General features: G+C 40.5%; 2 protein-coding genes across 2 annotated transcripts in view; one reads left to right on the forward strand and one right to left on the reverse strand.

Annotated features, from left to right (window-relative positions):
- Positions 1-9,736: 9,736 nt before the first annotated feature.
- Positions 9,737-12,220, reverse strand: LOC131471515 (uncharacterized). Its single transcript, XM_058648108.1, has 5 exons — positions 12,105-12,220; positions 11,660-12,031; positions 11,230-11,584; positions 10,652-10,740; positions 9,737-9,943 (listed from the first exon to the last, which is right to left on the reverse strand). Exons 1-4 carry the CDS (start codon positions 12,163-12,165, stop codon positions 10,689-10,691), a joined length of 840 nt encoding a protein of 279 aa, XP_058504091.1. The 5' UTR covers positions 12,166-12,220; the 3' UTR covers positions 9,737-9,943; positions 10,652-10,688.
- Positions 12,221-12,948: 728 nt separating this feature from the next.
- The window catches only part of tg (thyroglobulin), a 41,625-nt gene continuing 41,137 nt past the window's right edge, over positions 12,949-13,436 (forward strand). The window contains exon 1 of the mRNA XM_058648109.1: positions 12,949-13,033. Within this exon, the coding sequence (XP_058504092.1) occupies positions 12,964-13,033 (70 nt within the window). The 5' untranslated portion in view covers positions 12,949-12,963. The remainder of the gene's footprint in view (positions 13,034-13,436) is intronic.

Raw genomic sequence — 13,436 nt, forward strand, 5'->3', positions numbered from 1 at the left:
CCGAAACAGGAAGTAAAGTCTTACATTGTCCGATTGACACGAAACTAGATATGTGAGTTACGGGACCTTCCCTGAACATGTTTCTGGAGACGAACAGGAAGTCGGCCATTTTAAACAGGAAGTGCCCTCTAACTTTGCCATACATTGTCCGATCTGCACAAAACCTTATATGTTACACCAGGGACCTGTCCTGAGCATGTCCGTAATAGGTCACCTCCCTACAGGAAGTGGAACGCCCGAAACAGGAAGTAAAGTCTTACATTGTCCGATCTGAACAAAACTTGATATGTAAGACAAGGGAAGTTCCCTGAACACGTTTACGTACACGCACTTGACCGAACAGGAAGTCTGCCATTTTAAACAGGAAGTGCCCTATAACTTTGCCATACGTTGCCCGATCCCCCCCGAAATGTGGATCGACATGCGCGGGGACGCCGCTGAAAATAACTAGTACTGAAAATAACTAGTACCGCGCGCGGTGAATGAACGGGTGAGAGCGCGAGGCACGCGGGGAGCCGTGGCACACGGCGACCCGCGTGGGTCGGCTCGAACCCGTTCAGAACCGCGCGCGGTACTAGTTATTTTTATTATTATTATTCTTATTATTCCCCCAAATGAATTGCCTTTTTGAGGCCTTTCCCATACCCCAAAACTCACAGATTTTTGTGACCGCATCAATCCTGGTGTAAATTTACGTCTGAAAAAGGTTCGGGGAATGTGCGTCGAAAATTGAATGTGGGAGGGGCCAATAAGTGCGGCGCCACCTGTCCAAATTCACCATGACCAACACAAATATCGCACATGCACGAAATTCGGTACACATGTGTAGTGGGTCAGGATGAAGAAAAAATTACATTATGACCATGATCCAAACCCAACAGGAAATCCGCCATCTTGGGTTGATTGGCCATTTTTTGGCGATTTTGGCGAATTCGCAGCAATGGTATTTGAACTAACTCCTCCTAGAGTTTTCGTGCGATCACCTTCAAACTTGGTGAGGTCCCTGTGGACCAGTTGAGGAGCTCATGGTATCAAAAGTTTTTTCAAATGTCGCACGGCGCACGAGATAGGGGGCGGCAAAGTTCGTGATGATTCTGATGTTTCGCATCAGAAAAACAAAACTCTTATAACTTTGCGATGGAAGGTCCGATCCGAACCAAACTTGCTACCATTGATGATGGGCCATGGCTGAAGACGTCTATGAAAAAACGGTGAAGTTTGAAAACAGCGCCTCCTTGTGGTGAAAGAAAATACACAAAAAAAAAGTTTTTTTACAATTTCGGGAATAACTTTTACACAGATAATCGTACCGCACTGAAAATTGGTGACAACAGTCAAAACACATGGTAGATGATGCGTGATCAATATGACAACAAATCGTTTAACGGTGTTGCCATGGCAACGACGCAAAGTCGGATTTTTGGGACAAAAAATCAAACTGCTACAACTTCGCGAATCCTGGTCCGATCCGAACCAAACTTGCTAGGATTGATGACAGTCCGGCCCTAAAGATGTCTATATGAAAATATTCAATTTCGAAAACAGCGCCCCCTGGTGACAGCAGACAATATGACAGCTTGTATTTCAATTATCTCCTCCTAGAGCTTTTGTGCGATCACCTTCAAACTTTGTGAGATCAATGTGGACGAGTTGAGCATCAAAAGTTATCAAAAGCTTTTTAAAATATTGTATGGCGTACGAGATAGGGGGCGCCAAAATTGGAGATAATAATAATTTTTTATAACAGACAATGAAACTCTTATAACTTCGCGATGGAAGGTCTGATCCCAACCAAACTTGCTATAGTTGATGATGGTTAGTTGCTGAAGACGACTATGTTGCTGAAACGGTACATTTTGAAAACAGCGCCTCCTGGTGGTGGTAGGAAATTCTAAAAAAACAAACTGTTACAACTTTGCCAATCCTGGTCCGATCTGAACCAAACTTGCAAGGATTGATGACAGTCCGGCCCTGAACACGTCTATATGAAAATATTCATTTTCAAATACAGCGCCCCCTGGTGACAGCAGACAGAATTACATTTATAGTTTTTGATGCTGCTCCAACAGGGATTGTTGTATCCACTTGAAACTTAGTATGTGGGACCCCAGACCCTTCCTCAACATGTCCGTAAAAGGTCACCTCCCTACAGGAAGTGGAACGCCCGAAACAGGAAGTAAAGTCTTACATTGTCCGATTGACACGAAACTAGATATGTGAGTTACTGGACCTTCCCTGAACATGTTTACGGAGACGCCGTTGACCGAACAGGAAGTCGGCCATTTTAAACAGGAAGTGCCCTCTAACTTTGCCGTACGTTGTCCGATCTGCACAAAACCTTATATGTGACACCAGGGACCTGTCCTGATCATGTCCGTAAAAGGTCACCTCCCTACAGGAAGTGGAACGCCCGAAACAGGAAGTAAAGTCTTACATTGTCCGATCTGAACAAAACTTGATATGTAAGACAAGGGAACTTCCCTGAACACGTTTACGGAGACGAACAGGAAGTTGGCCATTTTAAACAGGAAGTGCCCTCTAACTTTGCCGTACATTGTCCGATTTGCACGAAACCTTTTATGTGACACCAGGGACCTGTCCTGAGCATGTCTGCAATAGATGACCTCCCAACAGGAAGTGGAATGCCCGAAACAGGAAGTAAACTCTAAGATTATCCGATCTGCACAAAACTTGATATGTAAGACAAGGGAAGTTCCCTGAACACGTTTACGGACACGCACTTGACCGAACAGGAAGTCTGCCATTTTAAACAGGAAGTGCCCTATAACTTTGCGATACATTGCCCGATCCCCCTCGAAATTTGGAACGACATGCGCGGGGACGCCGCTGAAAATAACTAGTACTGAAAATAACTAGTACTGAAAATAACTAGTACCGCGCGCGGTGAATGAACGGGTGAGAGCGCGAGGCACGCGGGGAGCCGTGGCACACGGCGACCCGCGTGGGTCGGCTCGAACCCGTTCAGAACCGCGCGCGGTACTAGTTATTTTTATTATTATTATTCTTATTATTCCTTAAAGTAAATCGCCTTTTTGAAGCCTTTCCCATACCCCAAAACTCACAGATTTTTGTGACCGCATCAATCGTGGTGTAAATTTACGTCTGAAAAAGGTTCGGGGAATGTGCGTCAAAAATTGAATGTGGGAGGGGCCAATAAGTGCGGCGCCACCTGTCCAAATTCACCATGACCAACACAATTATCGCACATGCCCGAAATTCGGTACACATGTGTAGTGGGTCAGGATGAAGAAAAAATTACATTATGACCATGATCCAAACCCAACAGGAAATCCGCCATCTTGGGTTGATTGGCCATTTTTTGGCGATTTTGGCGAATTCGCAGCAATGGTATTTGAACTAACTCCTCCTAGAGTTTTCGTGCGATCACCTTCAAACTTGGTGAGGTCCCTGTGGACCAGTTGAGGAGCTCACGGTATCAAAAGTTTTTTCAAAAGTCGCACGGCGCACGAGATAGGGGGCGGCAAAGTTCGTGATGATTCTGATGTTTCGCATCAGAAAAAAAAAACTCTTATAACTTTGCGATGGAAGGTCCGATCCGAACCAAACTTGCTATGATTGATGATGGGCCATGGCTGAAGACGTCTATGAAAAAACGGTGAAGTTTGAAAACAGCGCCTCCTTGTGGTGAAAGAAAATACACAAAAAAAGAGTTTTTTTACGATTTCGGGAATAACTTTTACACAGATAATCGTACCGCACTCAAAATTGGTGACAACAGTCAAAACACATGGTAGATGATGCGTGATCAATATGACGACAAATCGTTTAACGGTGTTGCCATGGCAACGACGCAAAGTCGGATTTTTGGGACAAAAAATCAAACTGCTACAACTTCGTGAATCCTGGTCCGATCTGAACCAAACTTGCTAGGATTGATGATAGTCCGGCCCTAAAGACGTCTATATGAAAATATTAAATTTCGAAAACAGCGCCCCCTGGTGACAGCAGACAATATGACAGCTTGTATTTCAATTATCTCCTCCTAGAGCTTTTGTGCGATCACCTTCAAACTTGGTGAGATCAATGTGGACGAGTTGAGCATCAAAAGTTATCAAAAGCTTTTTAAAATATTGTATGGCGTACGAGATAGGGGGCGCCAAAATTGGAGATAATAATAATTTTTCATAACAGACAATGAAACTCTTATAACTTCGCGATGGAAGGTCTGATCCCAACCAAACTTGCTATAGTTGATGATGGTTAGTTGCTGAAGACGACTATGTTGCTGAAACGGTACATTTTGAAAACAGCGCCTCCTGGTGGTGGTAGAAAATTCTAAAAAAACAAACTGTTACAACTTTGCCAATCCTGGTCCGATCTGAACCAAACTTGCAAGGATTGATGACAGTCCGGCCCTGAACACGTCTATATGAAAATATTCATTTTCAAATACAGCGCCCCCTGGTGACAGCAGACAGAATTACATTTATAGTTTTTGATGCTGCTCCAACAGGGATTGTTGTATCCACTTGAAACTTAGTATGTGGGACCCCAGACCCTTCCTCAACATGTTCGTAAAAGGTCACCTCCCTACAGGAAGTGGAACGCCCGAAACAGGAAGTAAAGTCTTACATTGTCCGATTGACACGAAACTAGATATGTGAGTTACTGGACCTTCCCTGAACATGTTTACGGAGACGCCGTTGACCGAACAGGAAGTCGGCCATTTTAAACAGGAAGTGCCCTCTAACTTTGCCGTACGTTGTCCGATCTGCACAAAACCTTATATGTGACACCAGGGACCTGTCCTGAGCATGTCCGTAAAAGGTCACCTCCCTACAGGAAGTGGAACGCCCGAAACAGGAAGTAAAGTCTTACATTGTCCGATCTGAACAAAACTTGATATGTAAGACAAGGGAACTTCCCTGAACACGTTTACGGAGACGAACAGGAAGTTGGCGATTTTAAACAGGAAGTGCCCTCTAACTTTGCCGTACGTTGTCCGATTTGCACGAAACCTTTTATGTGACACCAGGGACCTGTCTTTAGCATGTCTGCAAGAGATGACCTCCCAACAGGAAGTGGAATGCCCGAAACAGGAAGTAAACTCTAAGATTATCCGATCTGCACAAAACTTGATATGTAAGACAAGGGAAGTTCCCTGAACACGTTTACGTACACGCACTTGACCGAACAGGAAGTCTGCCATTTTAAACAGGAAGTGCCCTATAACTTTGTCATACGTTGCCCGATCCCCCTCGAAATTTGGAACGACATGCGCAGGGACGCCGCTGAAAATAACTAGTACTGAAAATAACTAGTACTGAAAATAACTAGTACCGCGCGCGGTGAATGAACGGGTGAGAGCGCGAGGCACGCGGGGAGCCGTGGCACACGGCGACCCGCGTGGGTCGGCTCGAACCCGTTCAGAACCGCGCGCGGTACTAGTTATTTTTATTATTATTATTTGAAACATCGCAGAGGAGGTAAAAGTGTAGCTGACAGATGGTGGCGTCGCTGCTCCACCGCGTGCAGTGTTGCCAGATCAGATTGACAGTTTCCAGCCCAATCACATCGTAGAACCCGCCCAATCCAATAAAAACCAGCCCAAACCACGAAGTTGCCAGACACTCGTGTAAACCCGTAAAATCATAACACATAGACATCCAGAGCTTCATATAGCATCAAATAGCCACACATAAATGATAGATTAACAGGTTTAATGCAACCAACAAGAGCGCAGTAAATCAACCATTGGCTACACAAATTGCAAGATGAACCTCTGGCATCCTAGCGCCAGGCCCAGATTAGTAATAATAACAGCTGTACGTAAAAAGGTGCACTTTTAACCGTGTAGGCCTAATATATTTAATTATTTACATCACAAATGACCCGTATGAGGACTACTTGCAAAACAAACAAACAAAAATGCACAGAGCGCATCTCCCAGCCTCTCTTTTTCCCCTCTCTCCCTCCCTCCCTCCCCCTCTTTTCCTCCTCGCTGCTATGGGTCACCCGCTTCATATTTAGCGCGGCTACAGTGCTGAACTGACGTCACGGACCGGTACGTTGCCATGCCGATTGAATAGCCCACAACTACCTCAATTATTTATTTATTTAAACTATTTATTTATTTATTTATTTGAGAGAGAGAGAGAGAGAGAGAGAGAGAGAGAGAGAGAGCTGTTTTTACAATATTAAAAAACCCGCCGAATGTGGACAAAAGCAGCCCAAATTTTATTCACCCGCCCAATGTATTTTTTCCCCGCCTGACGTAAACAAAAGAAGCCCAATTGGGCGGAAAACCGCCCAATCTGGCAACACTGACCGCGTGTCCTCTTTCGTCACGACGACCGGACGCTGAAACATAAAGGTCAAGTGTGGCTGATCAGAGACAATCAAGTTCAAAGGATAATTTCTAAGTGATTATTGACTGCGCTTTCCAAATTAAAAGTCTTCCTTTCTGTATGTTCAGGCTAAAACACAACCCTGCAGTTTTCATAATAAAAGTCTCAGTTTCTCTTGGTAACCCTGAAGTTTTCAAAATAAAAGTCTCAGTTTCTCTTGGTAACCCTGCAGTTGCATAAAATACTTACAACATAGGTTTCTTAAAGTTTAACAGATATTTTAAAGGTTGCATCAGAAGTGTGTTGTGTTTGAGGACACAGGAAACCACAGCTTCTGTCTCACAGTGACACAACAGAGGTCACGTCACGCGCTCTTTACTCTGTGAGTGTTGTCCTGTTGTTCACATTTAAGAAGGTAAAAAATGACAGAAAGTAGAAAATATTCACATTTAAGAAGCTGAAAAATGACAGAAAGTAGAAAATATTCACAATTAAGAAGCTGAAAAATGACAGAAAGTAGAAAATATTCACATTTAAGAAGCTGAAAAATGACAGAAAGTAGAAAATATTCACATTTAAAAAGCTGAAAAATGACAGAAAGTAGAAAATATTCACATTTAAGAAGCTGAAAAATGACAGAAAGTAGAAAATATTCACATTTAAGAAGCTGAAAAATTACAGAAAGCAGAAAATATTCACATTTAAGAAGCTGAAAAATGACAGAAAGTAGAAAATGTTCACATTTAAGAAGCTGAAAAATGACAGAAAGTAAAAATATTCACATTTAAGAAGGTAAAAAATTACAGAAAGTAGAAAATATTCACATTTAAGAAGCTGAAAAATGACAGAAAGTAGAAAATATTCACATTTAAGAAGCTGAAAAATGACAGAAAGTAGAAAATATTCACAATTAAGAAGCTGAAAAATGACAGAAAGTAGAAAATATTCACATTTAAGAAGCTGAAAAATGACAGAAAGTAGAAAATATTCACATTTAAAAAGCTGAAAAATGACAGAAAGTAGAAAATATTCACATTTAAGAAGCTGAAAAATGACAGAAAGTAGAAAATATTCACATTTAAGAAGCTGAAAAATGACAGAAAGTAGAAAATATTCACATTTAAGAAGCTGAAAAATGACAGAAAGTAGAAAATATTCACATTTAAAAAGCTGAAAAATGACAGAAAGTAGAAAATATTCACAATTAAGAAGCTGAAAAATGACAGAAAGTAGAAAATATTCACATTTAAGAAGCTGAAAAATGACAGAAAGTAGAAAATATTCACATTTAAAAAGCTGAAAAATGACAGAAAGTAGAAAATATTCACATTTAAGAAGCTGAAAAATGACAGAAAGTAGAAAATATTCACATTTAAGAAGCTGAAAAATTACAGAAAGCAGAAAATATTCACATTTAAGAAGCTGAAAAATGACAGAAAGTAGAAAATGTTCACATTTAAGAAGCTGAAAAATGACAGAAAGTAAAAATATTCACATTTAAGAAGGTAAAAAATTACAGAAAGTAGAAAATATTCACATTTAAGAAACTGAAAAATGACAGAAAGTAGAAAATATTCACAATTAAGAAGCTGAAAAATGACAGAAAGTAGAAAATATTCACATTTAAGAAGCTGAAAAATGACAGAAAGTAGAAAATATTCACAATTAAGAAGCTGAAAAATGACAGAAAGTAGAAAATATTCACATTTAAGAAGCTGAAAAATGACAGAAAGTAGAAAATATTCACATTTAAAAAGCTGAAAAATGACAGAAAGTAGAAAATATTCACATTTAAGAAGCTGAAAAATGACAGAAAGTAGAAAATATTCACAATTAAGAAGCTGAAAAATGACAGAAAGTAGAAAATATTCACATTTAAGAAGCTGAAAAATGACAGAAAGTAGAAAATATTCACATTTAAAAAGCTGAAAAATGACAGAAAGTAGAAAATATTCACATTTAAGAAGCTGAAAAATGACAGAAAGTAGAAAATATTCACATTTAAGAAGCTGAAAAATTACAGAAAGCAGAAAATATTCACATTTAAGAAGCTGAAAAATGACAGAAAGTAGAAAATGTTCACATTTAAGAAGCTGAAAAATGACAGAAAGTAAAAATATTCACATTTAAGAAGGTAAAAAATTACAGAAAGTAGAAAATATTCACATTTAAGAAGCTGAAAAATGACAGAAAGTAGAAAATATTCACATTTAAGAAACCGAAAATGACAGAAAGTAGAAAATGTTCACATTTAAGAAACCGAAAATGACAGAAAGTAGAAAATATTCACATTTAAGAAACTGAAAAATGACAGAAAGTAGAAAATGTTCACATTTAAGAAGCTGAAAAATTACAGAAAGCAGAAAATATTCACATTTAAGAAGCTGAAAAATGACAGAAAGTAAAAATATTCACATTTAAGAAGGTAAAAAATTACAGAAAGTAGAAAATATTCACTTTTAAGAAGCTGAAAAATGACAGAAAGAAGAAAATATTCACATTTAAGAAGCTGAAAAATGACAGAAAGTAGAAAATGTTCACATTTAAGAAGCTGAAAAATGACAGAAAGTAGAAAATGTTCACATTTAAGAAGCTGAAAAATGACAGAAAGTAGAAAATATTCACATTTAAGAAGCTGAAAAATTACAGAAAGCAGAAAATATTCACATTTAAGAAGCTGAAAAATGACAGAAAGTAGAAAATGTTCACATTTAAGAAGCTGAAAAATGACAGAAAGTAAAAATATTCACATTTAAGAAGGTAAAAAATTACAGAAAGTAGAAAATATTCACATTTAAGAAGCTGAAAAATGACAGAAAGTAGAAAATATTCACATTTAAGAAACCGAAAATGACAGAAAGTAGAAAATGTTCACATTTAAGAAACCGAAAATGACAGAAAGTAGAAAATATTCACATTTAAGAAACTGAAAAATGACAGAAAGCAGAAAATATTCACATTTAAGAAGCTGAAAAATGACAGAAAGTAAAAATATTCACATTTAAGAAGCTGAAAAATTACAGAAAGCAGAAAATATTCACATTTAAGAAGCTGAAAAATGACAGAAAGTAAAAATATTCACATTTAAGAAGGTAAAAAATTACAGAAAGTAGAAAATATTCACATTTAAGAAGCTGAAAAATGACAGAAAGAAGAAAATATTCACATTTAAGAAGCTGAAAAATGACAGAAAGTAGAAAATGTTCACATTTAAGAAGCTGAAAAATGACAGAAAGTAGAAAATGTTCACATTTAAGAAGCTGAAAAATGACAGAAAGCAGAAAATATTCACATTTAAGAAGCTGAAAAATGACAGAAAGTAGAAAATATTCACATTTAAGAAGCTAAAAAATGACAGAAAGTAGAAAATGTTCACATTTAAGAAGCTGATAAATGACAGAAAGTAGAAAATGTTCACATTAAAGACTCTGAAAAATGACAGAAAGTAGATAATATTCACATTTAAGAAGCTGAAAAATATTTATTATTGTTTGTTAATAATAATAATAATTATTATTATTTGAAACATCGCAGAGGAGGTAAAAGTGTAGCTGACAGATGGTGGTGGCGTCGCTGCTCCACCGCGTGTCCTCTTTCGTCATGACGACCGGACGCTGAAACATAAAGGTCAAGTGTGGCTGATCAGAGACAATCAAGTTCAGAGGATAATTTCTAAGTGATTATTGACTGCGCTTTCCAAATTAAAAGACTTCCTTTCTGTATATTCAGGCTAAAACACAACCCTGCAGTTTCCATAATAAAAGTCTCAGTTTCTCTTGGTAACCCTGCAGTTGTATAAAATACTTACAACATAGGTTTCTTAAAGTTTTACAGATATTTTAAAGGTTGCATCAGAAGTGTGTTGTGTTTGAGGACACAGGAAACCACAGCTTCTGTGTCACAGTGACACAACAGAGGTCACGTCACGCGCTCTTTACTCTGTGAGTGTTGTCCTGTTGTTCCAGTCTTTAACCCTCATCACACTCAGCTTGAATTCAAGGTCAAGTCCACTTTGTCTGGGACAAACCAGACAATAACAGACCAGAAACACGTGGACATTTTGTTATAGTGTCGTCTTTGTCTCGTGAAGACACACACACACAGAGAAGTGAGGCTGAGGACACTGTCACACGACGACCCCGACCACAGGGAGGTGTGAAACATGTCCACTGTGAGACACGTCCACTGTGAAACATGTCCACTGTGAAACATGTCCACTGTGAAAAACATGTCCACTGCGAGACACGTGTCCACTGTGAAACATGTCCACTGTGAGAAACATGTCCACTGTGAGAGATAATTATATCAGTATCATGAGTTACCGTGAGATCGCTGTCCCCTTGTGGACATGTCCTCATGTCACACGTTTGTTTGCTGCTGAGCTGCTGCTGCTTTTCTGCAGTCACATGTTCTGCACACAAACACACACACATAACAGTTTACAACACACACACACAACAGTTAACAACACACACACACGACAGTTAACAACACACAAAACAACAACACACACACACACAGACACACACATAAAAAAACACACATAACAGTTAACAACACACACACACAACAGTTAACAACACACAAAACAACAACACACACACACACAGACACACACATAAAAAAACACACATAACAGTTAACAACACACACACACAACAGTTTACAACACACACACACAACAGTTTACAACACACACAACAGTTAACACACATCATCTTTATCACAGACGATATCGGTGTCTCATAAAAATAAAAATCTGATCTGATATTGATTCACGAAGTCTTCAGTTTGATCTATTTCCTGTTTGTGCAAATCTCATGAGACTACCCTAATCACGTGAGACTTGACTGCCACAGTCAGTTATAGTAACAGTGTGTAACAGAAGGACATGTTTGACCTGTGGACGACAGTCACTGTGACAACAATGATGAGGACAGTGTGGAGGGCGAGCAGCGGCAGGTGGACCATGGTCAGGACACTCAAGTCACTTCCTGTGGCGACCACGTCCACGTGCAGAGAGTACGGCGGAGAGTGGGACGTCTTCGACCCACAGGTATAGTTCCCAGAATCCCCTGCTGTCAGAGCGCTGAGCTTGAGGGTGGGGCCAGTCTCTAAGAGGGTGTGGCCATCTCTGAACCAGGTGATGTTGAGTTGGTGGGTGGAGCAGCGTGACGTGCAGAGCAGTGTGATGTTCTGACCTTCTGACCTCACGCCGTCATCACTGGAGCTCTCGATCCTCAGCTCAGTCTCGTCTGAAGACAGTTGGAGTTTAAGTTTGAGGATTAACATGAAATGTTTGCTTCATAATCAGATGATGAAGATCTTACCAACGACTGAGACTGTCACTCCGGTTTTCTTGGTAAAATGTCCAGACACATCAACCGCTTCCATCCTGAAGCGAAACGTGGCGTTGTCTTCCTCACGGACGTCTCTGATCTGTAGAGTACAGTTTGTCCTCTTGTCTCCCAGGTACAGGAAGCGAGGGTCGTTTGTCTTTGACTCGCTGTCGTACACAGTCGGAGTTGGACTCTGACAGATCAGATGGTTCTTACACCACACGACTCTGACGATCTGGTGCGGAACCTCTTGTTCATCCTCAACAAAGATGATGGCTGGTTTGAAGGAGCAGGGGAGCGTGACACTCGAACCCTTCACAGCACAAACATAATGTGGATGCGTCACCGTCTGAGCAGCAACACCTGGAGAAACACCAACACCACCAGGTTTTTTAAAAGTTCCTCGTCTTTGTTTGTGGACGTGTCCACGTCTTACCTGCCAGCAGGAAGACAAGTCCCCCAAACGTCCTTTTGTCCCCGGCCTTCATCGTGAACATGATGTGAAGAGTGAGACGTGTCTTCAGCTCACTTTGTCACTTCCTCTTTCTTTGTCTAAACCTCCATGTGTGATGTCACACACACACACACACACACACACACACACACATACACAACTTGTTTTTATGTCTTAGTGAGGACACATCATTGACATAATGCATTCTCTAACCTCTTACCCTAAAACCAGGTCTTAACTCTGAAAAAGCAGCATTTTGTCTGTGTGGTCCAAACAAAATGTCCCCACAAAGATATAAATACGATAACAACACACACACACACATGTTTGTTCATTTGTCCTCATAAACCTGTAAACCTGGCAAATACTTCATATTACAAAAAACTAACACTAATAAAAACCATCAAACCTGCTCTAAAAACTAAAACCAAAAGTGAAATTTAAAAACTAATTATAAATAGTATATCACAATTATTTTCCTGATCAGTTCATCTCCATTGATCAGTGTTTGTTTCAGAATTAAATGAATGTGTTAAAAAGTAATTTATCGATTTAAAGGACAGAGACTCCGCCCACCTGCTCCTCATGTGATGCTCTAACAAATCCAGGCGCCGCTGACGTCGGGTGTGTGCGTCTCAAAAACCTCTCGTCCAATCAGACGGCTGCACGGCTCACTGTCTGCTCCCTGAGATGTGTTCAAGGACTCATGGTTCCACCACGACGGACACATGAGGAGGTAGAAGAGGACGGGGAGGGGATGAAGGCGTCCTCCTCACAGTGACTCAGCAGGTCTGCAGGTCTATAAAGAGACGCAGAGTCTCACTCTGTCACCACAGAGACGATGGCCTGGCTGCTCTGCTTCACCTGTGTCCTGCTCTGTGGCCCAGAGCTGCTGCTGGGGAAACCCTCAGGTAAACACACCTGAACACACCTGAACACACCAGAACACACACCTACACACACACACCTGAACACACCTGAACACTCACCTGAACACTCACCCGAACACTCACCTGAACACTCACCTGACACACAACTGAACACTCACCCGAACACACACCTGAACACTCACCTGAACACCCACACCTGAACACACCTGAACACTCACCTGAACACACACCTGAACACACCTGAACACTCACCTGAACACTCACCTGAACACAGAACTGAACACACACCTGAACACACAGCTTAGCACACACCCACCTGAACACACTTGAACACACACACCTACACACACTTGAACACACCTGACCACACACACCTGAACACACAACTGAACACACACCTGAACACACGACTTAGCACACACCC

The sequence above is a fragment of the Solea solea genome, chromosome 13, assembly GCF_958295425.1.
Source record: "Solea solea chromosome 13, fSolSol10.1, whole genome shotgun sequence".
NCBI lineage: Eukaryota > Metazoa > Chordata > Actinopteri > Pleuronectiformes > Soleidae > Solea > Solea solea.